General features: G+C 41.4%; 1 protein-coding gene across 9 annotated transcripts in view; it reads left to right on the top strand.

The window, feature by feature from the left end:
• Positions 1 to 24,452, top strand: part of ERBB4 (erb-b2 receptor tyrosine kinase 4) — a 644,720-nt gene that overhangs the window by 583,313 nt on the left and 36,955 nt on the right. For all 9 annotated transcript variants that reach the window (XM_074829732.1, XM_074829729.1, XM_074829726.1 and 6 more), the window contains one exon: positions 21,563 to 21,718. In XM_074829732.1, coding sequence (XP_074685833.1) covers positions 21,563 to 21,718 — 156 coding nt within the window. The remainder of the gene's footprint in view (positions 1 to 21,562; positions 21,719 to 24,452) is intronic.

Below are 24,452 nucleotides of genomic sequence, written 5' to 3'. Positions count from 1 at the left end.
AGGACCTGTGGTACCACTGAGGTAACTGGCAAACATGATCAATACCTGGAGCTCTTGTACCTGTCCAGTAGGGATTTAAAGTGTCTTGATGCTCATGTTCCTGAAGTGTTTGCCAGAGGGGTGGAGACAGAGTACAGTCAGCCCAAGGGCAGTTTGGATAGCCAGCAAAGATGCTGAAAGCAGTGAAGGTGTTCGTTTCCTTACGCAGCAATTCCCTTTAATGGTTTTGGTCACTGGTAATCCAATCAAGCTTGATGATGATTTTTATAAGGGTTAAAGCCCCAAGGTAAAATCTGCTGTTGACTTGACAGCAAGTATCCAGCAGCAATGCAGAATTTGAGGATTTTTTTATTTTCAAATATTGATCTGTCAAAGCCGAACCTGATAATTATGCAGTAGTTGAAGGTCATTGTGAAGGTACATTATGCTTTTTCTCAGCCGCTCTCTAGCTTTTTCACTTTAATCCAAAGGCCATGGGAGTTAAAAAGTTTTTTCATTGATGTCAGGTCAGTTTCTCAAGAGACTTTCTGTATTACAGTAAGCATTTCATATTTGCTTTTTTGCATGTGTATACGTGAAAATAATTATTCAGTGAGTTATTGGGAATGGTCACTGTTGCTCAGATATTACTTCTAGAATCACTTAATCAGCAAAAATACATGCAAGAAGCTTTTCCCTTTCTGTCATCTGAAGAAGATTCTACTAATACATCTAATAATATGCCTGCTAGATCATTCAGCAACTGAATATAATGTAACAAGGATATCAACAAATAAAATGTCCTGGTCCAAGCAGTTGTTAGTTGTAGAAAGTAATTAACTTCAGTGAATAGTAGAGAAAATCTTATTTCTTTTAATAGAAGAATCTATTTCTCTGGTCCGTTTTGCTCTAATTTGTGATTTGATTTTGCTTGAATTTGTTATTAGCATGAATGTCAGGTGTTTTTGTTGTCCTCTTTGCTTCTATTGGTATTCCTTTAAAATAGTCATGAGTAAGCAGGAAACTTTGACGATTAACAAGATCCCTAGAGTTTCTTATCTATTTGTCAAATCACATCTATTTCCCAGTGTTGGAGGACTTAGTGACTGGAAGCAAATGAATTTGAGTCAGGTGTAACTCTCAGCCAGAAAGTCTCTGGGATTAAGAACCGACAGGAAAATCCTTTCAGTTTGCATCTTTATCTTGTGGGCTTGCATGTTAATTAAGGTCATTCATGTTACCTCTTCCAGGATTCAAAAATTGAAATCTCAGCCTGGAGGAATTGTTAGACTTGAATGTAACATAGTGTTTTACATTTTAGTTTTTTCCTCATGTTAGCTTCCTTTAGCTAATTGCCACGACTTTGAAATCACAGTGTTTATGCCACTCAAAATAAAAAAAAAAGGTCCAGCTTTTTACATTTGCATATATCTCTACAGTGCATTCATCCACATCACCTTAAGCTTCCTGAATTTCCTAGTTTGCAAACTTCTTGTCTCTGAGGTGCCACATATGTATGTACTGAACTTTAAATACTCTGTTCTGGGAATGTGGACGTGCAGTTTCTGTGTTGTGGCACTTGTCTCATGCTTCAGTTTGAGATCAAAAAGCCTTGAGGTCAAAATGGACCTAATTAAATCTGTTCATACCTTTGAAAATCCCATCCATCTTAGATGTGTAGCTTATCTGTATTATTATAGATGTTGTCTGCAAGCAGTGAGTTTATTGATTTGGCTTCTGTTGTGAAAGTAGCTGAAGAAACTAGCCCAAACTAGAAGTGAGTCCAAGTTCAGATCTCCATCAGCTTTCCCCACACTGAAGAGCTGTTTGGAATTAGAATCCCAATTCACGCTCGTTATAGAAATAGGTCTTTTCTACACCATTCGGAGCTGACATTTCCCTGAACTTTGTCAAATTAAGATATGGGGATGTGCTTTGAACTTATTGTTAGGACAGTTTTAAGGGCTTCATTCTTCTCCAGGCAGATGTGATGCAGTTAATTTCAGTGGGTTTAGAGCAGCATAAGAATGGCTTGGCAGAGTGAAAAATTAAGTTCCTACCAAATAAAATGCGATCTTTACCAGAATCTTACATTAGCAACTGACTTGTCTGGTTTGTACTTTATAGCTTTGCGTTAAGATTTGTATTTACAGTGTCATTATGTCTTGACATAGTCTTTCATAAAGAAATTTTTTTTCTTTCTCATAATTAAAACAGTAGGAATTAATGACGGACTGGGGAGGCTTGCTGTTTCTGCAGTAATGAACTGAACTACTTAGAGTGGGTAAGAAAAAAATGTTAATACAGTGATTATTTTGGTCTGAACCAAGTCTTGTCATAAAAAGATAAAAGTATTAAAATTGCATTAGGCATATTAAAAAACCGCAACCCAGAATAGTAAACACATTGCTGCTGTGTAAGTAGTATAGCTTTGATTCTAATGCTTGGCTAATTACAAGAGAAAATATGATAATTTCCTTCAAAATGGCAAACATTAAATCTGACCTTACCTGAGGTCCTTTGAAAACTGAGGGCACTGCCCTTGTACATTTATCTTCTTCTGCCTCCCTTCCCATTTTCGTCTGTTCTCTTTTCACCTAGGAACTTTTAAATAAAAGGTACAGTCTCTTCTGCTGGCTTTACTGAACCACATCCCTCTACCCAAACCAGTTCTGCCCAAATCAGTGAACTCCCCCTCCTCCTTTCATTTGCCGGTTCTTTAGCTCTCACTATTTCCAAAGGGACTGATGCACCTCGCAGCATAAGCAGGCTGAGGGCTGCCTGCAGTACAAAATACAGTGGTGTGGCAGAACCTGGAGGAGTCTAGGTGCCCAGGGTGCAGGCAAGTCAGTGAAGCTGGGGGAAAGGGGCTAGGATTGCTCAGCTTGTGTCATCAGAACAGGGAACAGCAGCTCACTGTGAAGTCTGGGTTTGCATTTGAGAAATCCCATAAATTTTGGCAGCTTAGGCTGTTTGTATTCAGCTCTTTGTCCTTTTTGTCTCTGAAAAATATTCTTGTCCTCTCGCCTAAGAACAGTGTCTCTTGTGTCGTGGTGCCTTGGAACCACAGGGACATGCAAAGATTGAACACCAGTAATTACTGAATTACACAATCAGCCAAAAACTGAGATCTGTTATGCTGTTTCCATGAGCATAGCAGAGAGATAATGTGTTCAAGTTCTTCTTTAATGAATTTTAGTTAATTTAGGAATATATGGAAAAGTCCTCCTTCCCTGGAGACAGCCCTTGACTTTCCCCTGCCTGAATTCAACATAGAAGCCATCATTCTCAGGTTTTCCTTCAAGTTGTGCTAAAAGTCTTGTTCTTTGTCCTTTCTGTGTGCCATCCTGTAGCATCCCTTAGTCTCATACGGACATCCAGTTGGCATTCAGGCAGTTACCTTTCTCTATGGCTGTTTTTTGACCCTGCAGGAGACATCTGAACTTCCTGACTGGGCTTCTGGGAGTGGCCTCTCTTGCTTCAGCCATCTAATCTATTCAGCAGACGGAATCCCTTCTCACACTCGTACTGAATGAAAGCTTTTTTTCAATCCCACCCAGTTCTGTGTTGTTTCACACAACTCCTGGGATGATATTACCCATTTTCCTTTGCCGCTGTTAACTTCCTCATAAGAAATGTGCAAAACCAACTTCCTTCTTAAAATACACACAGCATGATGTTTCCAGAACATTTGGTGTTTGACAAGTCAGCTGCTTATTGTGATTTACCTGTTGTTTGTTCAACACATACCAAGACTCTGCTATTTGGGTGTTGAAAATGTAAACACATACATTAGTATTGGCTTGGGGTTGTATTTTTGTTGGCAGAAAAAGGCTGCCTAGCACAGTGGGTCTAGGAGATATAAATTATAAATTGATAGTATGAATACTGCAGTATAAATTGTAATAGATTTAAAAGATGAACTAAACTTTTAGACCTCTGAGAGTCTGCTGTCCAAGTCTTCTTGCGTAGCCACACTCTTGCCATCAGTTGTGTTTTAAACCACTATTCCTCAGGATATTCTGAAAACTCCAGCTCCAGTCAGATTCTATGAGATTTTCTACTTTCATTTAAAGCAAAATCAAAGAATGGATGAACCCACAAACAGGGTTGAAGTAGACCCTAATGTTTCAGAGGCCAAAGGGCAAAAAAGAACAGAACCTTCTAAGTATTTTTAGTTTCAGAATTTTGAAAGTAAACATCTTTTGCTTTTTTTTTTTTTTAGAGGCTCTGGCTTTGATTTTTCAGTGTTTGAGGTTGGCAGTATTGTGTCTGTGATGTTGGCTGTAATTCTACTGCATAACGAGACATGAGCACGCTTCTAGAGTACTGAGGGACTTACTTCTATGATGGCCTGGCTGCTGGGGAATTACAGTATTGCTGCAGTTACAGGAAAGATCAGAAAGAAACCCCTGGCAAAAAAACCCATGGATACTGCCCAAGCTTGCTAGCCTAGATGTGCCAGGGAGCTGATAGTCTAGTTGGTGATACAAAGATGCTCCAGCACAGTCTCTCTCCTGAACAATAGCTCACAGTTCAGATGAAGCAGATAGTATTTATCAGAGCTACATGAGGTTTGCAGTCCATAAAATAAGGCTCAAAGTGTATTTGTGTAGTTCAGGCTTTTTCCCTCAGGACAGGGCAGGATGGTTACTTTAAATCTCCTTTAAGAAATGGAAGGGAAGCCTTCTTTAAAAGAAAGGAATGCGTAAGGGCTTGAGTTTTCTTAAAACTTTTTTGGACTTAGCCTGGTTTTCTATGGAAATTAGCCCCATTGAAATCTCTGTGTCTGTCTTAAGTTTCCTTTGCAATAACTTTTCAAAATGTTGGTTGAATTTATTCAGATTTGACAGGGGAGAAAAGGTCTCAAAGATATTATCTTTGTATGAGTTTCATAAAAATAGGCATCTAGATAGATGAGACTGTGATTAATACTCCCGCTAACAGAAAAAGAAGGCACTGTAGGCTCAACCACATTATTAAACAACTGAGAGTCCATGCGGGAGACTGCCATAGAAAACCTGCCTTCAGGCTGTCTCGGAGAGTCTTGCCTGCACCTGTATCCATTTCTTTCACTGCCAGACTTCCCAGCATCCCAGTGGTAACAGCAGCAAAGTAAAATGAACCCATGTCTTTTTTCCTGGACATATCTGTAGTAGGATTGCCTCTTTGTTAGAGCAGGATATCAGTGCACCTGCAGCATCAGGAGGATGCCTCAGGACCTTTAGAGAGAGCTCAATGTTGGAAAACTACCTAATTCTCTTGAAGCTAGCTGATCTCAAGCCCTCTAAAGTTCAGAGGGGGCTTTCAGTTGATATTGGAAGAGGCTTTGAGATCCCTGAGGAGGAGTAAATTAGTCTGTGTTAAGCTTCATGAAGGCTTTTTGTGGTCTGGGGATGTCATCATTGTTAGAGGGTAAGCTCTACAGGTCATAGCCCCACTGCGGACTGGAAGACAGGGCAGAAGCGTACAAGCCAGTGGGAACCTGTGACCTGGAAGCGGGACTGCGCAGTGCAGTAGGGCACCATACAGGACTTACCAGCTGGGTCTAGATGCAGTGTCCTGGCTTGCTGCCATGGCATTTCCAGGTTAGGAAGACCTGGGCTCCCTCCATACCTATGTGCAATGTCAGGCTAAAACAGTTGCCACGCATCCAGCCTTGGCCTTTGCAACATGCGTGTCCCACCCCGTGCTTCCAGCCCCAGAGTTAGTGAGGGGAAACTGCACTTGGTTGTGTCTTTCCCATTCCTGAACACCTCCTGCTCATAGAGTACACCACTACACAGGGGACCATGGCTATTTTAAGTCTGAGGCCAGGTAGCCTTCAGCCCCTCGTGGGCTAAGTTGGGTGAGGCTATGTCACAGAAATTTCCATGTGAAGGACAAAACTTGCAGTGGTTTTCCAGGAGAAAGACACTCTGACCCCATTATCAGAATCTGTGTAGCTGCCCTTTAGTGTCATTTAGCAACTCAAGGGAAAGAGTGTTCAGCATCCCATGGGTAGTTGTGTGCTGATCTGCAGCTCCCCAGATTAGGTGCACCAAGCCCTAGTTTTAGTCTAGATAAGTGTATGTAAATAGGGCTGCATTTTTTCCTTTGGTAGAACTTCGTGGAATTTGTGATCAATGAGGCCCCCTGGAGCTCTTTAGAAAAGCAGTTTTATGAGCAGTAGAGCTGCTGAGAGCTGGTTGCCTATGATTTATGTCTAGTGATTAGGTTATCTGGAATTTAATATGTTCCTAGTGCTAGTTAAAGTATCCTCAATAATGTCTCTTTCTTACGTGGAGTCTCTAGTGCCCAAGAAAGACTATGATCACAAGAGCAGGAAAACTATTACAGCCTTTCTCCTCTCCTTGCCTACGTGCTTTCAGAAAACTCATAAGAATGCAAAACTTCTCAGACAAGTGTAGTCCCAAATTGTGCTGAAAACTATCAAAAGCATCAAAAATTACTAGAGAAGGACAGATAGAAAGATAAATATGCACACATCGTGATTGCACCAGCCTGATTTCTTAGGGAACCAAATACATAAAATGGCAAAAAAAAAAAAAAAAAAGTAAATTTAAATGAAAACAGAGAACGGTAACTTCTGAGCTCTTGCAATAGGGCAGCATTGCAGCAGCTGCTTCCCATCCTAACCCACTGGCGTGACCCTTAGCAGATGCAGTGCGGATTTTAAGAAGCTATTGGTACCATTCATTCTGTATGTGCTCGGCTAGAAATTTATAAATGAATTCTAATATTTCTAAAATCTGGGATTGGAGGTGCACATATGACCTGTGCTGTGTGTGCTGATGTACTAAAAGTAATTTTCGTAGTGGTGCAGTTTGGAGGAGTTGTGCAAGTTTTCTGGAGAGGCAGAGCCAGAACTGTATATGGGTGTGTTATGTTCTAGTAATAGTCTCATGGGCAAGAAGCTAGTTGATAGTATCCGTATGTGATTCCAGGCATCCTCAATTATCTCAGTGCCTCTAGAAAAGAAGCTCTTTCCATTAAAGTCCATACCACCTGGCGACAGTGCAGCATTTACTGACCTGATTTTTTTTATGCTTTCCTCAGTGACAGCTTGATTTTCCTTGCCATGCTCCTAAAAAACCCTTAGTGTAAAGACCTTTTTAAAGGTATTTCTGTTTGGGGGTCATGTTGTGCCTTTGCCTATGTTTTAATCAATGTGTTTCAGTCAAGGTACAGAAACATTTTAAGCCTGGTGCCAGTTAGTTTTAATTGAAGAGGAGAAAAAAACCCAGCATGATTGGGTCCTTGGGGAGATGGTGAGTTTCTACAGCTGAGCCTTTGAAATATCTAGGCAGTTTAAAAGAGAGAGGGAAATAACTGTGAATGAAGCAGCCAAGAGATGGAGGTATGGCTGAAAAATTCCAGCCAAGAGACATGTGGAAACTGTGCTTGGAGATTTCTCATATGTTTGGATCTGATCCAAATGAATCAAAATCAACAGGAGACTTTTCTACTCATTGCAATGATTTTACTATTAGCAGACCCTTTCTTTCATGAATCTTTGCATTTCAGTACTAAGGAAAAGAAGGTTCATGTGTCTATATGGCAATTTGCCAGAAACAGTTGTGGCTATATGGCAAATCAGCAGTGCTGGAACAATAGTCCAAGCATGGAAATGCTGCTGCAGAACCACAGGAGGAACAGGGACAACTTCTTAGGCAGGGTGTTAGCAGCCAGGCCCTGGCAGTTCTTGGTCACAGGTTAGAGGAAGAAATTGATTCCTGTTAAAGGCCTTTGGCTGCTCCAGGCAATGCCCCATCCATATTCCATAGCCAGGGCTAGTAGTTTGTCATTGTAAATCATAGAAATATTCATGGCTGTGATTTAGAGTGAGAGACAAAAAGACATGGGTTCATAGCTGGGGAGAAGGGTCAAGTGTGGGTCTTCTCAAAGGAGACTTGGGATTTTAGAGGAGCCCAAGGGTGTTAGGTTTCCTGTGCTTCCCTGGTGAATTACTTTGCCAATGGTTAAAAACCATTTCAACCCACTTTGCAGGTTTCAGCTGGGTACTGTGCAGTGGTAGCAGCACTGACCCAAGGCATGAACTTGTCTCAGTTGTAATTAATGGAAAAACTCCCTTTAAGCTTAGTGACTCAGGAATTGAGTCTTAAGTCACTTGAAATGTTACTATCAGTGGAAATACACCTGCCCCGATTCCTCTTTGTTCTACTCAGGTCACCTGTTTCAGCTCAGCAGCTCTCAAAATTTCCAATATATTCACCCACCCACATGCTCAAATCGTGAGATGTCAAAGTCATGAGTCTCTTTCTTTTCGAATAAATCATGGCATCCATGGCTCCGGAGACAGCTTGACAAAAATGTAGCTGTAACTGAAGTATTTGCTGTAGCTGGGAAGTGTACAGAAATCAATTAAAACAGTCAGTTCTCACTCAATGAGAAGTTTCTCAGATTAGGGAACTGAAACGTCCAGCACTGGGATTCATTTTAAAAGTTAATGGCTTTTGAAAGCTTGAGCCAAACCACATTTAGATATTTCTCAGATCTAAGTAAAAAGAAGAATCAATTTTTTTTTGAGGACATAATGAAGGTTTCTTTTTGGACATTTACAACTTCAGAAGTAGTTTCTCCTCTCTGTAGGATTGTGGTCCCGTGAAAAAACTGTAGAACCACTTTGCAGGACCAGTGAACCGATGCATAGCACAAAATACTACTGCAGTCAGTGCTCCATAATCACCTGAGTCCATATGCCTAAAGGGTAGAATTATACTTTAAGTAGCGTGAGGGCTTGTCTCAACTTGCCTTGGATGCGTTATCCCCACATGGAGTTGGTGTTACTGTCTGGATAGGGCTGAGCTGAGGTGCAGAGGAGCAGGGAAGGGGACAGATCGTGCACCCCAGTGCAGTGGGCAGAGCTCAGCTGTCCCTTACTTTGCCAGTGCAAAGTCACTGGCTGTTGTTTCCATACGCTCAAGGAGCATATGGACCATTCATATGTTCTTGGATAAATTATCTGTGTTATAAACGTCCTCCTCAGCATCATGAAGCAAAAAGAAAAAAGTGACAGGCTGTATTTAATGATTAACCCCCCCGCACACACTAAAGGCTATTCAGTCTGAATGCACGTAACTATAGCGGGGCACAGCAGTTTGACTCACACTCTGTGGGCTCTCACTGTCAATACAGCGATGCTCTGAACCATTAATAATAATGTGACGTTTTAGCTGGGGGGAAATATACGTCTCTTGAAACCACATTTCTGTCTTCCACCCACTCTAGCATTCATCTGGATTTATTGAATAAGGTTAATGGATTATTTAGCAGGTTTCTCCAGCCATTATGAGCTAGCACACCCTGTTTATGTGGCTGGCCTCTCCTGTTCTGTCAGCTGTCATAAGCTTCTCAATTAGAAAAGGAAAAAAAAAAAGTATGAAATGGGTAACTATGGTTACCTGTGATGTGGGTTTTTAAGAAGTGCTCAGAAACCTAGTGGCAACAGAGTTTGGAAGTTCAAAGCTTTAATTTATTCAAGAACTCTCTTGAATCAGAGTATCAAAAGCATTTAGAATAAATTCAGAACATTTTCTTTTGTAGAACAATATTGCAGTCCTAAGCAGAAGCCATCAGACAGACCAACTGCTTGCTCTGCTCATGTGAGAAGAAAATAGGAGTGGGAGAGGGTAAATATGCCCTTGTTCCACTTTTCTCCTGCAGAGCTCAGTGGCCCTTGCAGTGGAATAGCTTGTGAAAATGGTGGTTTCTAGAAGAAGCAGTACTTCCATTGTCCTGTTGTATTCCTGTTTACACCGGAATGATGATTTTAAAAGTGGTCATACAGAGCCCTGAAGCTGTGTGTGCTTCAGGGGCATCTTTCAAGTAAAGGTGCCTACCTCAGAAATTCAGGCACAATCATGCTGTCTGCTGAGGAAAAAAAAAAAAAAAAAAAAAAAAAATCAGCCATGCTTAATTCAATGAGAACATAGGATAATGCTAAAAGCATTTAATTAGACCAAAAGCACCCTGTGAAACACGTGTCTTGAGGTCAAAAACTTCCCCTCTCAAGTGTTTCAGGGGGATCAGTGGAATTATGTACATATTTGCCTTTTGCAAAGCAGGGAGCTGCTGTGTGCTCTTCTTGGAGGATTTTCATCTGAACACACAAGATAGTAGCCAGCGCAGTGTTCCCTGTATGCTTGGTGGTCACTGCCCAGGAAGAGGGGAGAATAAGAAGTTTAGCTGTCCAAAACCATTGTCTCATCTGAACCAGCCAAATACACAAGAGTACAGGAAAGACCCATTTTGTCACCTATTTTATTATTGTAACATACAACATAAGGTGAATCCTGGAAAACCTCACATCCAGCGCATGGCCTGTCAGTTTATCAGTGCACTTCTGGTGGAAAATTATTATCTGCTACTGGGTCAGTGCTCATTTCCCAAGAAAGCTGTCTGAAAAAGGTGGGGTTTTAACTGAGGGAAGATAGGTGTTGTATTGGACCGGTGATTGCTGAGACCTAGGATCAGTCCCTGCCTCTGCCCCAACACCAATGATCTTGGACAAGTCATTTCATCTTTCTCCTAAAACACAGTTTTGTTTACTAAATGTTTTATTTATTATATCACTATGTTTATTAACAGAGTGGGTTTTTTTTTTATTAGAATCTCATCTCCTAGAAGCAGGGGAAAGCTCTTGCTGTGGGTATGTGCTGTTCTTTGCTCAGCAGGGGCCCTGACCTGGGCTGGCAGCTCTAGGTGTGTTATAAGCTACTCTATATTCTGTGTATGGCGTGCTACTGCTGGGCTGTGGAGGGGTGGTAGGGATTGGGGTCCTGACTGACAGAAATCAACAACAAAAATGCCTTTCTCCAGCCCCTGCCCAGCTGCTTCTAAACCCAGGCAAATTCAATCTTTCACAGTAATTAAGCATTCATCAGGTTGCAAAGTGTAGTCTTCAAGTCGTTGGAGAAGTTAAGTGATTGAATTTGTCAATTATTGCTGAATCCCAAGAGTGACCTCCAGGAGTTATAAAGTGCACTTACCCCTCTGTTAGATGTTCACTGGATCCAATCTTCATACTGGTGATTTTGCTTTGTGGTAAGATCATTTTCTAGAAATCTAGCCAGTAACTCTGAAGCCTCTAAATGGTTACTCCAAGTCCTCCTGTTTAACCAACTTGAAACAAATAGCATATAATGTATTAAGGGTGCATAAAGTTGAGAATATTGCGGTTTAGTCAGATGCAGGGCATAGTCATGAAAGGTCACAGATCTTACGGTATTGTTTGAAGTGCTGGCGAATTTCTAATGTGTTTGTGCTGTGGCTGTGTTCATTCTGAAACTGAGGGAAGGCTGTGCTTGTATCTGTTAATCTGGAGGTTCCTTATTAATAGGCTGCACACTTCATTGATTTTTAATTAATTTCTGAAGAGACACAGAGGATAAGTGCTGCAGCCCACAGACATCTCTGTACTTATTGCAGTCCACATCTCTATTGATCGCCTGCCTAAGGAGCAGAAGTAATCCATTTTAAATACACTTTCTTGGAGAGAGTGAATGCACTACACAATATACTCTCCCGATTGTAATTGTATTGGCAAGAGGTCAGTGGCTGGGGTGGGGGAAAGGTAGCTCGTTGTTTAGTATGCTGTTGGCCCTCTGAGTGCAGGCTTCTCTGCAGGCTTCAAGAAAGCCAAGTTATCTCCCTCATGGGCAGTTTCTTACTACAGAGTATTAAGGAAGCACTGGTCGCAGCTTTACTGTTAAAGTTGCACCGGGAGCTCTGTTATAGGACACATTTAGCCCACCTGCCTCTTCAGAGGAAGGAGCTGGAGCTAGTCTAACTGTAGCAATTAATCTAAGAGAGAAGAATAGTATTCAAAAAGCCCTTTCAAATCATTAATGTGCTGATACCTCTCTCTTTGCTTGCCACTTTGAAAAGCATCAAACACTTTCCAGGAGTATGTGATCCACTGGGAGCTGAAACCTGAAGTCTCTGAGCACTCCCCAAATCAGAGGATAGGTAGGTTCTTCCTGCTGGCATGTGTAGCACAGGTTACTAGGATTCGCTTTTGAAACAGTAATTCAGTCTTTGTTATAAGGACTGTGTTCCTGCCAGCCTCTTAACTGTAGTTACGTTGCAATGAGAGTTTATTGCCCAGCAAGGAGAGTTTTGCAGTAATAAGTTTGTTATTTAGGCAGTTAGTTCTTATGTAAAGGCATCTTTTACAGAAAAAGTTGTCGGCAGCATATAGCTGCGGTTGCACCCAAAACAGTGCTACATACTCCTGTGCTTCCTGGACAGAGGTGAGTTGTGGGAGCATTAGTGGACACAGCAAGTGTTAAATTCTGACTTGCAGAGCCCCGTGGTATCCAGGGAAGGGCATCCCTGCAGTGGAACAGAAAGCTGCATCTGAACAGTCAGTCTTTTTCTTACACAGTGACCATCAGTACATTTCTGCCTTGCTTTTTTCTCTTCCTACATGGGGTAATGCACCCAAAGGACAGTCTCTTGAAAACATGGCTGGTTTGTGTGCTCACCTTCAGAAGCCCTTGTGAGAAGCATGTCCTGTAGAGCTAGCAGGGAGGCATCAGATGCTTTATCGAAGTTCTGGGGGTGACCCTTTACCCACGAGTCCCTGACTTGATTAAGTTTTTCCTATTACAGCTCTTGGTCTGTTCAGTAATTGGAGGGTCAGAAACTCTTTTGGGGTGTCTCTGCTGCAACGTACGTTTGTGCATCACATCTACATTGACCTAGTGAGGGTATGAGAGGAGCTGCAAAGCTGTATCCAGGTTACTGTGTCCTTACTGGTGACATGCTTATAATAAGCACAGCTACAAGCTACAATTTCTATCACCTCTTTGAGCTGCAGTACCATAAGCTGAGCTGTGATTTTCTTCAGAGATTAGAGAACATCCCTGTCCTTTTGAGCACCTTGGGAATAGGGAGAAGGTACTGTAGGAGACTAACATAGCCTGTGTCCACACAGCCCAGGAGGTCAGGACACCTGGCCCAAGTGAAGTGGTAACACAGCCAGTATGAGCCAGTTTGCCCACTGAAGGCACTAAGGCTGGCACAGGAGAGCACCTTGCACCCAGCTGTCTTAAGGAAGCACTGTGGCAATAGTCTTGAATTAATTGCAAAATGGAGATCAGACACAACTCCACAGCTCCCTCCCTCCGGAATGTCATGTGTAGGAATGTACTTTGTTTTTCTCTTGTCCTATGTAGCACCTGCACAGATGTGACTGTAGGTGGGACCAGAACTTGGAGGCACGTGCAGCATGGGCAGTATTGAAATACCTGTTTTACATCTCATTGCTTCTGCTACTTAATATATTTATGTAACATCTTTCATCAGAAGAACATGAAGTGCTTCACAGACCCTTTATGTTCAGCACCACCTAATCTAGATACCTGCATAATTTGAGGGAGCCAGGGAGACAACTCATACTTTTCATGAAGAGTTCAGACAAATGACATGTTTGATGATGACAGTGGAACAAAATCCCCTTCTGGTGATGCCCGAGGAACTTCAACACCCACCCAGGATAGATAGCTTCATTTTAAGGACCCCACAGCCTCAGAATCGTGAACCAGTCAGTTCAGCGGTGACCCATTTATCTCTGCTATGAAGGGGTGAGATGACACTCCTGAGATTTTAATTTAGGATTGCAGAGGGTCTGGGCCCATCAAAATGTCTGCTCAGTCCGGTCAATTAAGTCTTGAAATGTCATAAGCTTATGAACTTGCTTCTTTTCACATTTCTTTCTGCTTTCTTCCTTTATGAATCACCTGTCATTGTGGAGTAGCCTGCATTTTTCCTGTAATTCTCATCTAAACTTTAGCCTAATAGCTTCTTTCCCTTCCCTTTTGCTTCCTGATTTTATTTTGACCTGTTATGCTTTAGCATAATTTTTATTTTGTGTTTTGGGCCATAGCTCAGCAGTGCAGTAAACCAGGCTTTAGGATTCCTGTTACTGAAACGAATATACTGCAGCAGCCACATGATGCAGAGCAATGGTCTGGTGTATACTTTTTTTCCCAGACTTGTTCTTTTGATGGGTAACTGGCATGTTTATACTGCCACAGGTAGTGTGTGTCCTCCTGTGGTTTGTATGAAGCCAGCTCATCTCGATTTTGTGCTTCAGCTGAGTCAGACAATGTGTGATCACACTCCCATGTGTGAGCAGACAGAATTTGTACTTCTGGGTAATCCACAAGTGGAGAGGTCTAAGACTAACCTGTGTGCAAAACATCACTGCTAACTTTTCACAGCAGAACTAGCTTGAGTTAATCTGTGCAGAAATTGTATTGGCACTGGTTATCTTTCCATAGGGGTAATAATCCAGCTGCACTGCCTCTTAAGACAAGTACAGATAGTCTTGTACTCTGTGTACTCTGAATGGTTTAGTCTGAAACCATTTAGCAATGTCACAGCAGGACTGTGAGAAAAGGGATATATTAGCAGACATGAATACACAGCACCCACACTGCTCGTGTCACACGAGCTCGGAGTGCAGGTCTAGCAAAGTTTCAGTTGTATGGTCCTGGTCTGGTGGACAGGTCCAACATGGCTGTAGGAAAATCCAGCTAGTTATATCGGCTTTGTATACTAAGGCTGCATCTAAAGACAGCCAGCTTGAGAGAAAAGCACTTTTACCTCATAGTACAGCTTGTTACACATGAATAGCACATTGCTTCCAACTTAAGTAAATTGTAGAGAAGAGAAACCGAGAGAGAGAGAGAGAGAGAGAGCTTAGTCAAGGGAACAGCAGATGGAAAGGAATATATTACTATCACATAAACTTTCTTTGTGTACCCTTCACCAAAGAGAGAGAGGTATTAACTTACCCCATATGAATGGGAAGTATTGAACTCCTAAATATTTGGGGTTATACCACAGCCCAGGCTGCAGGAATGGGCCTCCCTTGCCAGCTTTACCAGAGTTGGTAGAACTCCAGACATTTTCAGAAATCCTTGACAGCTAACCTGGTGGAGGTGTGTATAGCACAAGGTGCGAGTCCCCAGCTCAGTCTGGCAGCTTTGGACTGAAATAGTTAGCATCCTTTGCTTTCCCTTGGCTGTGAGGATGACCTCCAGTCCCAGCTCCCAAGCAGACCTACATAAGAAATCACACCTCTGCGGCTGAGTCAGTGTATTTCAGAGCAGTGTCAGTTTTTCCCTCCCACAGCTATCTCTGGAGTAACAGCTACTTAGATGATTCTGGTTGCTCCTGACAACAAAGGGCACCGCGTTTTCCTTGAAAGCGTATTTAGCCCCTGGTAAAATTACACTTTTTCCATGGGGTAAGCGGGGAAAAGATGATCATTTCAAGCTTTCTGTAGTGATTCCTGTTATTAAGCTAGCCTCAAGTTATTAGGATGAAAAGAGGGCAGTCTCCAAGGCTGGAGATTAATGTCCATGAGATTTGAGTTGGACTTGAAATTTTCTTCCTTCACGTACTTGTTTGATGAATCTGCCATGTGTGCTTGGCTTTGGTGGGTGGAAATTATTATCGAAGAAAGGCAGGCTGCTCTTAATTTCTGGATGGGATAAGATCAACATTCCCTCTATTTAGGGAGATAATAACGTTTATTATAGAAAACAGCAAAAAGTCACATGGAAAAAAAAAAGTGTTTCTAGAACATCTGCTGTCTGCTGGTATTGCTGAAGTTGTTGGGGCAGGTGAAGGTCTTTATACTTATTTTTTTTAATTTGAATTGTCTTGCAAAATGATGTCTTGCATCATGCAAAGACATATGTATATACTTAAAGTTTAGTTAGTGATTCAGGACACTTCAGTCCATCTCTGATAATTATCCCAAAGGGACTTTGCATTTAATGACTTGCATACCTGCTTAAATTCTGTCCTGAGTAATGAATACCTTTTTTCTGGAAATGAGGTACAGGCATCTAATGGAAGGAGCTTTCAGATAAGGGTCATGCAATTCAAAAGTCAGACATTCTCTGAACAGCAGCTGCCACCTTTGAAACAAATCCAGAAGCATCCTCAGTGGGGAAGTGGGACTCTGAAAAGTCCAGAAAATTGAAGGAAATCAAATAACAGCATCTGAAGCAGTCTGTGCTTGCAACTCTTACACTCTGAGCTGTACAGATGGAGGCTGTGCTCAAAAACTGCCCTCAGGAATGGGGAGACAAATAACAGCAGCAGAAAGTAACACTGGTATTGAAGTAAGAAAACAGCAAATTATGACCACGTCTTAAAGGCAGAACATCTCAGGGGACAACCCATAACTTTCCAGAAAAGCTTCGTTTTGCTTTTTTGAAAAAATCCCTTTATTATTCTATTTCGACCACCAGCCTGCCTTTGATGATGCCCCTCTGTAGATGTCTGCAGCACTGGAAGACCTGATATTGAACCTAATTTGATACTTTCTACTTCAGTTCAGCACTTGGAAAGATCAGAAAGCTGTCCCATCTCATTGTCTTTTCTTCCCCCCTGGATTTTTTGACACAAAGTCTCCTTTCCACTGTTCCACTTCAGTTTGTTGCCAGCACATGTTACCTCATTTTCAGGTCTGTCATTTTTCTTGTGACAAGAGCACGAGCATACCTGACCCTACCTGAAATGACCATGCCAAATCTGTCTATCCACAGTCCCAGAGACTTCACAAACACTCCATAATAAAATTGAGAAAGACTTTCTTCTTTTATAGCTCTTAAGGACGAACTTTTAGTCTGTTCAAGATCATTTTTGTTCTCTCTTATTTCTAGCCAGCTCCAAGAGTAAACTGATGGGTAGAGAGTAGGATTAACCTCAGCTAGTAAAACTGCTGATATTTTTTTTCACTCTAGTTATTACATAAAAAACTATCAAGGCTGAGAAGTGACAGGCAGGAAAGTCTTACTGGAGTAAAGCTCCTAGTGGCTGTTTACATCTTTCCTGTCCACCTCCCTTTGAACAAATCCATCTTGGCTTATTACAAGTCTATCCTATGCCTCAGTTTCCCTGGTGCTGTTGCAAGCCTTGTGGGAAATATAGAAACACATAGGCAGGTCAGGTTAGTAATTGTGTAGGCAAAGATAAAAGACCTTTAACACTACTCAAAGTCCTGGCAAGGGCATTTGTGTCTTGCTTCTGAAAGGAGAATTTACATTTTCACAGTTCATAATCACACGGGTAGAAGGGGTCGAGGCTGCAGGTGGTTTTACTGCTCTGTATGTCTATGTAAAGATCCACATAGCACAGGTTTGTCTTCGTACGTGACTCTGGTACTGGGTGAGGATAAGGGGCGCAGTTGTGAAAGATAAAAGGCTATTTCTCGCCCTGCCTGAAGTTCCAGAGGGACTTCCACAACTTATCTGTGTAACAGCTGTTTGCAGTGGCTGTTTGACTTCTTAATAACATTAGGTGCTGATTCAGAGAGCGATTTTATGTTAAGGGACCCTAGCAGTAATTGCATTTCTAATGACATTCTCTGTGAGGAAACCTCTGTTGTGACTGTGATGAGGAAGTAGCAGTGATGGGTAGGTCATGGCTGGTTGTTGTGTTCGTGTGAGATGAATCTGGGCTCAGAGATAATGGGACAACTGATCCTAATGGCTTAATGTTGAGCTTTTTCCTCTCAGTGGTTTCAGCATAAAAGTCCTACCCTATTGTGGATGTTCTAATATGTATACTAAAGTATGGGGTTTCTTATTATCTGGAAATTTTACACTTTGATAATTATATGGCATCTGTATAGCTCTAATTTGGACAAGTCCTGAAGGGCACTTATTTCCCCAGCTTCACAGATCACACCGCAAATGGAGCGGGCTTGAACGTGTCATTTCCACAAACAGATCTCTTTCCATTGTCAGGGTCTAGGGTCACTGGTAGTTTTGTCTTGTAACTCTCGTAAAATGTCCTCTTGGTATTTGATCATGGGCTTGTTGGGTGGTGGTAGCACCAGCTGTGTGATGCAGAGAGTGTTTTTTTGTTTTCATACTTCTGTGTCAGGTAAAATGATGAGAGATGTACATAGAGCACGTTTCCTGTGAGGTTCAAAAATGCCTTCAAATGATAATTCTTGGCATAGTATATGTTTAGACAGTATTGCTGCAGCAAATACTGTAGGATTCCCATTTTTAGATTGTTTTCATTCTGCTTGTATAGTCTCATTTAATGAAAATACAGACACATGTATACCTTTTCTCTTATACTTCTGCCATCCACATGTAAAACTTGTTGATAGGATATCAGGAAAATCTAACATCTGTACATTGGGTATTCCTAAGAGGATTTACATTTCTGCAGGTCATGGACCTGCATAGGATTTTATAGTTGTCAACCCTGCATGGGTTGTTTTTAGCTTTGCAGATAACACAGGTAGGAACAAGCACTGAGAAGCTTCTTTGACAGAGGTGAAGTAAACTGTAAGTACAGTGATATACAGACAGCTATTTCTACACTCTTCGTGAACAGAAAAGAAAACCAGCTGTGGTATTGGTTAGGAGCAGTATTCAGGTTGGTGATTACGCATCTTTCTAGTTCATAAGAGAGTATGATGTTAAGTTAAATAAAATATAATCTTACTAAGATGATATTAAATAATAGCACAAGACTGAAATAAATGGAAATTAATTAGTAGAATAAACAGTGAAACATCCTAAAGTGTTAGCCTACATATTTAAAAAATGCTTGTAAATTACATACGTAGAGAAGGTAAAATAAGACCAAAGAGGCGTGCTTAAGGGTTTGATTGTTTAACTTTTTCAGTGAAGGATGTTTCTGGACACCTTACCATCTATTGCTGCCATCATTAGCTAAAGACAGGGGGCTACAGCCTTGTACAGATCATCTGTTTTGACTTTAACAAGACAGAAATTCCATTTCTTCATTTCTGCTAAAAGAAATCCACAATATCTTCATGTCGTTTCAGTGCTCATAGGTGCAAATTAATCTATTAAAAATGAGAATTTTATTTGGGCCTAATGTATTTTGATACCAACAGAATTCTCTCATCAAATTCTCTGGGTTCTTGTGTCCTCATCAGATTCTGCCCACAAAGATGTCTCCAGGTTTGGACCTTTCTTTTCTTCCCTGCCTTATTCTGAGGTATTAAGAATTTTGACCAAATAAGGATATTGGACGTTATTTCAAATCTATGATGTTTTAGAAGTATTTCTGTTCATTCTAAAAATTTGAGCTATTTTCTAAACTAAGTAGAAAGGAAGCGTAAACAGCACCTTGAGACTTCTTGTTCAGGAAGGAGCTCTTTTGCAGTGAAGGATGTAAGACTGAAGAGAGGTGCTTAATGTCATGGAAGGTGGAGGAAGAGATTGGGAGCTGCAGGAGAGAAGTATTTGGGGGAAGCACAAGGGCACCTGTCTGTTCACACATGACTGCAATCCTGGCTTCAAGGGCAGCACTTTCAGGAACTGCAAAGAACCAGTATAATTTTAGATGAGTGAGGAATTACTATGTGGTATATTTAAGGGCAACCTGAAGCCACCCTTACAATTAGATTTGCTATCTGCAGGAGCAGCAAAGCTGGACGTATGATTGTGGGCCAGAGGCTGCTCCACAAAGCACACAGAGCCCTGCATGCCTGCGCGTGCTGTTCAGCCCAGCGCAGCACGGGCATGGTGTTCTCTCAGTGGCTTTCTGAGGCACGTCCAGACAAGTTGTTTGACACCTACCTGCAGACATCTCAGCAGACTGGCTGCAAGACCCCCAGATGAAAGGGAGGAACATGAGACTGGGAGGTTTCTGTAGTCCACCTGCTTCCTCGAGTACTTGTTATGAGCAGCGTTGACACTGCCTTGAAGCCCTTTCTGGTTGCTGTTCAGTGTTAGAGATGTGAAACAGGATTTATATGAATTCCCAATCTATCTGAATTTTACAGGACCACTTCTGTGGTTGCTTTTCCTCTACACAGAGTCTATTGACTGTTGTATTTTTCTGGTTGGATTTCTTCAGATGATAATTCTTGTGCTAAGTCATGGTGCCTCTGGTTTCACGGTGTGTTTGTTGTGTGACTCACGATCATTTGACCTATGAGATTTATTTGTCCTTTATCTACAGGTTTTAATTTGATGTCAAAAAACATTATGCTTTCAAAGACTTACAGTTCTGATGTGCAATGGCCAAAAGTATTGATTTGCAATTGGCAGGAGGGCGTGTTTGCCTCAACTAGCAGGGCTTTTAAAAAATAATTCTGTTTGCTTTATGCCAAAGAGTCCCCATGTCCCCTTTCAAACAGCCTTCATGTTGACTGCAACAAAGCCTACCACATTAAAAATGAAATAGTGTTTATGCCAAATGTTCTCTCACATATTTTCAAACCTTTTAGTGGTGTTTCCACTGAAATTTTTCACCTAAAAGCCACAGCATTTCAGAGCTCCACTTGATACTTTTTGTAAAGACATCCACTTTCTGTCAAGAAAAGGCTACATTCTGGCCCAGTGACCATGAATGGTGGCTTACCCATAGGCATTGTCCTCCTGGTATGTATGGGGATAGGTATGTGTGAGCTTCTTATGCTGTGAAAGGGGATAAAGTCTGGCCCATGACACTGAGTAATCTGGCTATTTTAATCGCTACCTGTGACTGTCTGAATTATTATGGGATAATATGATCTCTTCAGTATTCAGCAATGACTTTTTAAAAATTACCATATATATTATACAGAGCCAATATATTAAGAGATACCTTAAGGGTAATTATCAAGTGTGTAATTTCATCTGTAGGTTCTCCTAATGATGGTTAATGTCATAAATGCCTTTTAATGAAATTATAGTCTTGTAACCCTGCCTATCCTTTGTGTGTGGTATAATTAATAAGACTAAGCTTTAGTGTTCATCTCAGTGTCACAAAGCATCATGTAAACTTCCATACTGATGGTAGATGGTTAGTCTCTCATCAGAGTAAGAATAAGGTTAAGGCCAGGCAGCTTGAGTATATGTTACCTTATCTTTAAAGGCAGCTGGATCAGCTTGTTAACAAAAGTACTTCTAACAGAATATATATGCTCATAAAAAAAGAGGCCGTTGATCTAGTGTCTTATTATAATACTACATGCAAAATTTTAAGGGAGTGAAAAGGCAAGTGGGTTGCAGCACTTGGAATAAAGAATTGTTTTCCTTCTAATCCACTGAGGGTAGTGAAAATTTATGTCCACCTTAAAAGCATTTGAAGATGGGTAAGAAGCTTCATCTTGAATTGAAGACACTTGCCTGGAATGTAGAAGAGCTGGGATTGTTTCCCAGTCTGGCCTAATTTCTGTGGGACTCTGCCTAAGTTGATTATTTTTAATGGTCTTCAGATTTCCTGTCTGAAAAATAAGGGCTGTAATAGTTCTTTTCTTTGTCTCACATTTCCAGATTCTAAACTTGCTGGAGCAAAGGAGATATCTATGTAGTTTTTTGTTTCCTTTGGCAATTACCTCAGAATCTTATAGAATCATTCACATTGGAAGGAACCTAAGATCATCTAATCCCACCTCCTGCTCCGAGCAAAAGCAGCATTGAACTTCTGCCCTCTAGGCCATTTTCTTATTGTGAATACCAATAAGGGAAACAGAAATTTTACATATCACCAGTGAAAAGTAGTTCTAAAAAATCATGTAAGACTCATTAAGATTATTTTACTGTTCTTTGTCCTTCAGGGAATGATGTACCTGGAAGAGAGGAGACTTGTCCACCGGGACTTGGCGGCCCGTAATGTCTTGGTGAAATCACCAAACCATGTGAAGATCACTGACTTTGGCTTGGCCAGACTTTTGGAAGGAGATGAAAAGGAGTATAATGCTGATGGAGGGAAGGTGAGTACTGAACATGTCTGGAGGTAAACATATCACACTGTGACAAACCTCCTGAAGTAACTCTTTAGGGCAGTGTATCCCCACGGGACTATTATCTATGTAAGAAAGTCTGTCAGTGACTTAGCAAAGCCCTGTCTTCTAGAACTGTGTTGTGACAGCACACATAAAAGCTGCTCATTTCTTGTTCAGTGAGCTTCTCCAGGTGCTGAAATATAATTGTCTAAACAGTTTTCACACTCTGAGTTAGGTTTTGTTCGTATGTTCCATTTTGTGTCTTGTTTTGAAGACTTCTGAAGTCAGTTCAATGACTGACAGTTGTTCTAGGGCATTCCTGCCAAGCCTCTTTCTCTAGTCAGTATGAACCTCAATAATTTGCAGTCCCATTTTCTCAGACAAGTAATTTTCCAGAAAACAAAAACAGAGGGACACAGAACATGTTTGTATTTGTAGTATATGAGAGTTTACATATGCTCAGCAAAGAGCTACCTCTTCTGTCACATTGGAAGAGCCTGCGTATGCTATTTCTTGCATGCAACTCCCCAATACCATGCTGAATACCAGGGCAGTAAAAAGCTAGCTTGAGGATAATTTTGAAACCAGACATTTTCCCATATTACTTTTCAGCATATCGCACAGCATCCATATAGTGCCTCACCTCATTTCTAATGCCTTCAGATGAATGCATTATAAAATTCAAAATGCTGTAGGTAGAGGCTCTAAGTACATACCACAGCCGGATGCTAAACATCTTGAAATTCCACATTTCAACCTGTCACAAAATCCCAAGGGGTTCTGCATCTCCTGTCATTCCTTTCTCTGAACGTTCAGTTTGCTTTCTGTCTACTTGCTATCTGTGTTTTTCTGTGCTCACTTGTGCCCTTGTCTGGGACAAACAGCTGTTGCCAGCGTGTGCTTTTCTCCTGGATGGGCTGCTGCCTTATTTGTGCGGCTGCTGCCCTTGGCAGCTGTTGCATGGATTACATCAGCATTTCAGTCAATGAGGTGAAGAGCTTGAAAAGAGTCGCCGTTGTTTTCCTGTTTCCCCAGTAAAGAGACCTCCTGGCAGGGAAGGTGGAGTTTTGGCAGTTTTACCTGATTCCTTCAGTTCTCTAATCCCCTCTTCAGTAACCCCTCTGCCTCTTCCCTCCATCAGCCAGTGAATGACAGAAAATGAGCTGGTCCTTGCAAACCAGCTGTTCCCTGGCAGCTGTTAGTTGGTGTCTTGGACTTGTGAAGCCAATCACACTGTTGGGAGTTCTGGAGCAGGACTTACATGTCACATGTGTCACTTTCCAGTTCCAAAGAAGTGTTCTGAAGACATTTGCAGCTTAAAGTTGTATTGAGAGCATGCTAAGACAGATTCAGACTGGATAAAAGAAAAAACTTTGTCACCATGAGGACAATCAGGCAGTTGATCAGGTTGCCTAGGGAGGTGGTGCAGTTTCCATCCTTGGAGATTTTCAAGCCCAGACTGGATAAAGCCCTGAGTGACATGCTGTGATCTCATAGCTGAACCTCCTTTCAGCCTGAGGTTGGACTAGAGACCTCCTGAGATCGCTTCCAATCTGACTTATCCCATGATGAGAAATGCAGCTTTGCTACTTCAGCAATTGTTCAAGTTTGGAACGACCCAGTCGCATTTAATGGGAATGAAAGCATTACTCTTCTGCATTTAGTGGAGGAGGATGAACTGTCTTTACAAGTGCTAAGCCAATCTTTATTAGAGAGTGCTATTTTTGCCATAACTGTATAGGTTATGTTCATTAGTCAACTTCATGGAAGGTATTTTCATAAGGGTTTGAATGAAGACACATCCTCTGCTTTTACACCCACCATCTGTTCAGATTTTGCATGCAGTTACGTATCTCTCTGGTTTATTCCAGTATATCTTCCATAGTTCCAAATTAGAGGCAACCCATACAAGTCCATGCCAGGTAAAAATCTCTTTTTAATGTCTGTCCATTAGAAATTAATGGACTGCAAGACTGTCTCACAGGCCCAGCTCAGGAACAGGAAACACTGTGAATCTCATTTTAACACAAACTCAAGAAGGAAAACCCTTATGCCAAACCTAGGTTTGTATTTGCCTACACAGCTTTCTCTGTCAGAAGAGATGAGCTCTCCCCAAGGGTGATTCAGACCCAAAGCCTAACTTGGGACTTTTGACTTGCTTTTAGGAGCAACTTTTCTCACTGCAGTAATGATACAGAGAACCAGGAAGGCTAAGTTCCTAACAAATATTAGGTTAAGCACTATAAATTCTCCCCATTGCTGTTTATTCTGATGATGATGACGTGGACTGTGAAGTATTACGGGCACTGCATTATTAACTAGCCTCATTACAGAGCAATTGAGATAGCAGTGTCTGGTTTTGCAAACTGTTGAGGCAAAAGAGCTACTGTATTCCACCTTCTCTGCTGCATTTCAGGTTTAGGGGGATTGAATGTAATTTTTGTGTTGGTCCCATCTTTATGTGGGTATGATGAAAAAATGAGTTGTTCCACTACATCTAAATCAGTAAAATTTGGGTGGTATGAGAAGTTCTGCAGATAACTGGTTCGTATTTCTCGCCTCCATATGTTTTATGGGGCAAAGCCCCATTCTAGAGGTCAGGAACAACCTTTTCCTCTGGTGGGTAGTGCTGCTTTTTTTAGGCTTGCATTTGAAAAAGGAAACGGGGAGGAAGCTGATGTCTACATACAGGATCTATCTGTATTGTTTTAATATTATATTT

This window comes from Strix aluco, chromosome 6 (genome assembly GCF_031877795.1).
Source record: "Strix aluco isolate bStrAlu1 chromosome 6, bStrAlu1.hap1, whole genome shotgun sequence".
Classification (NCBI taxonomy): Eukaryota; Metazoa; Chordata; class Aves; order Strigiformes; family Strigidae; genus Strix; species Strix aluco.
This window is presented reverse-complemented; position numbering and strand designations above follow the sequence as displayed.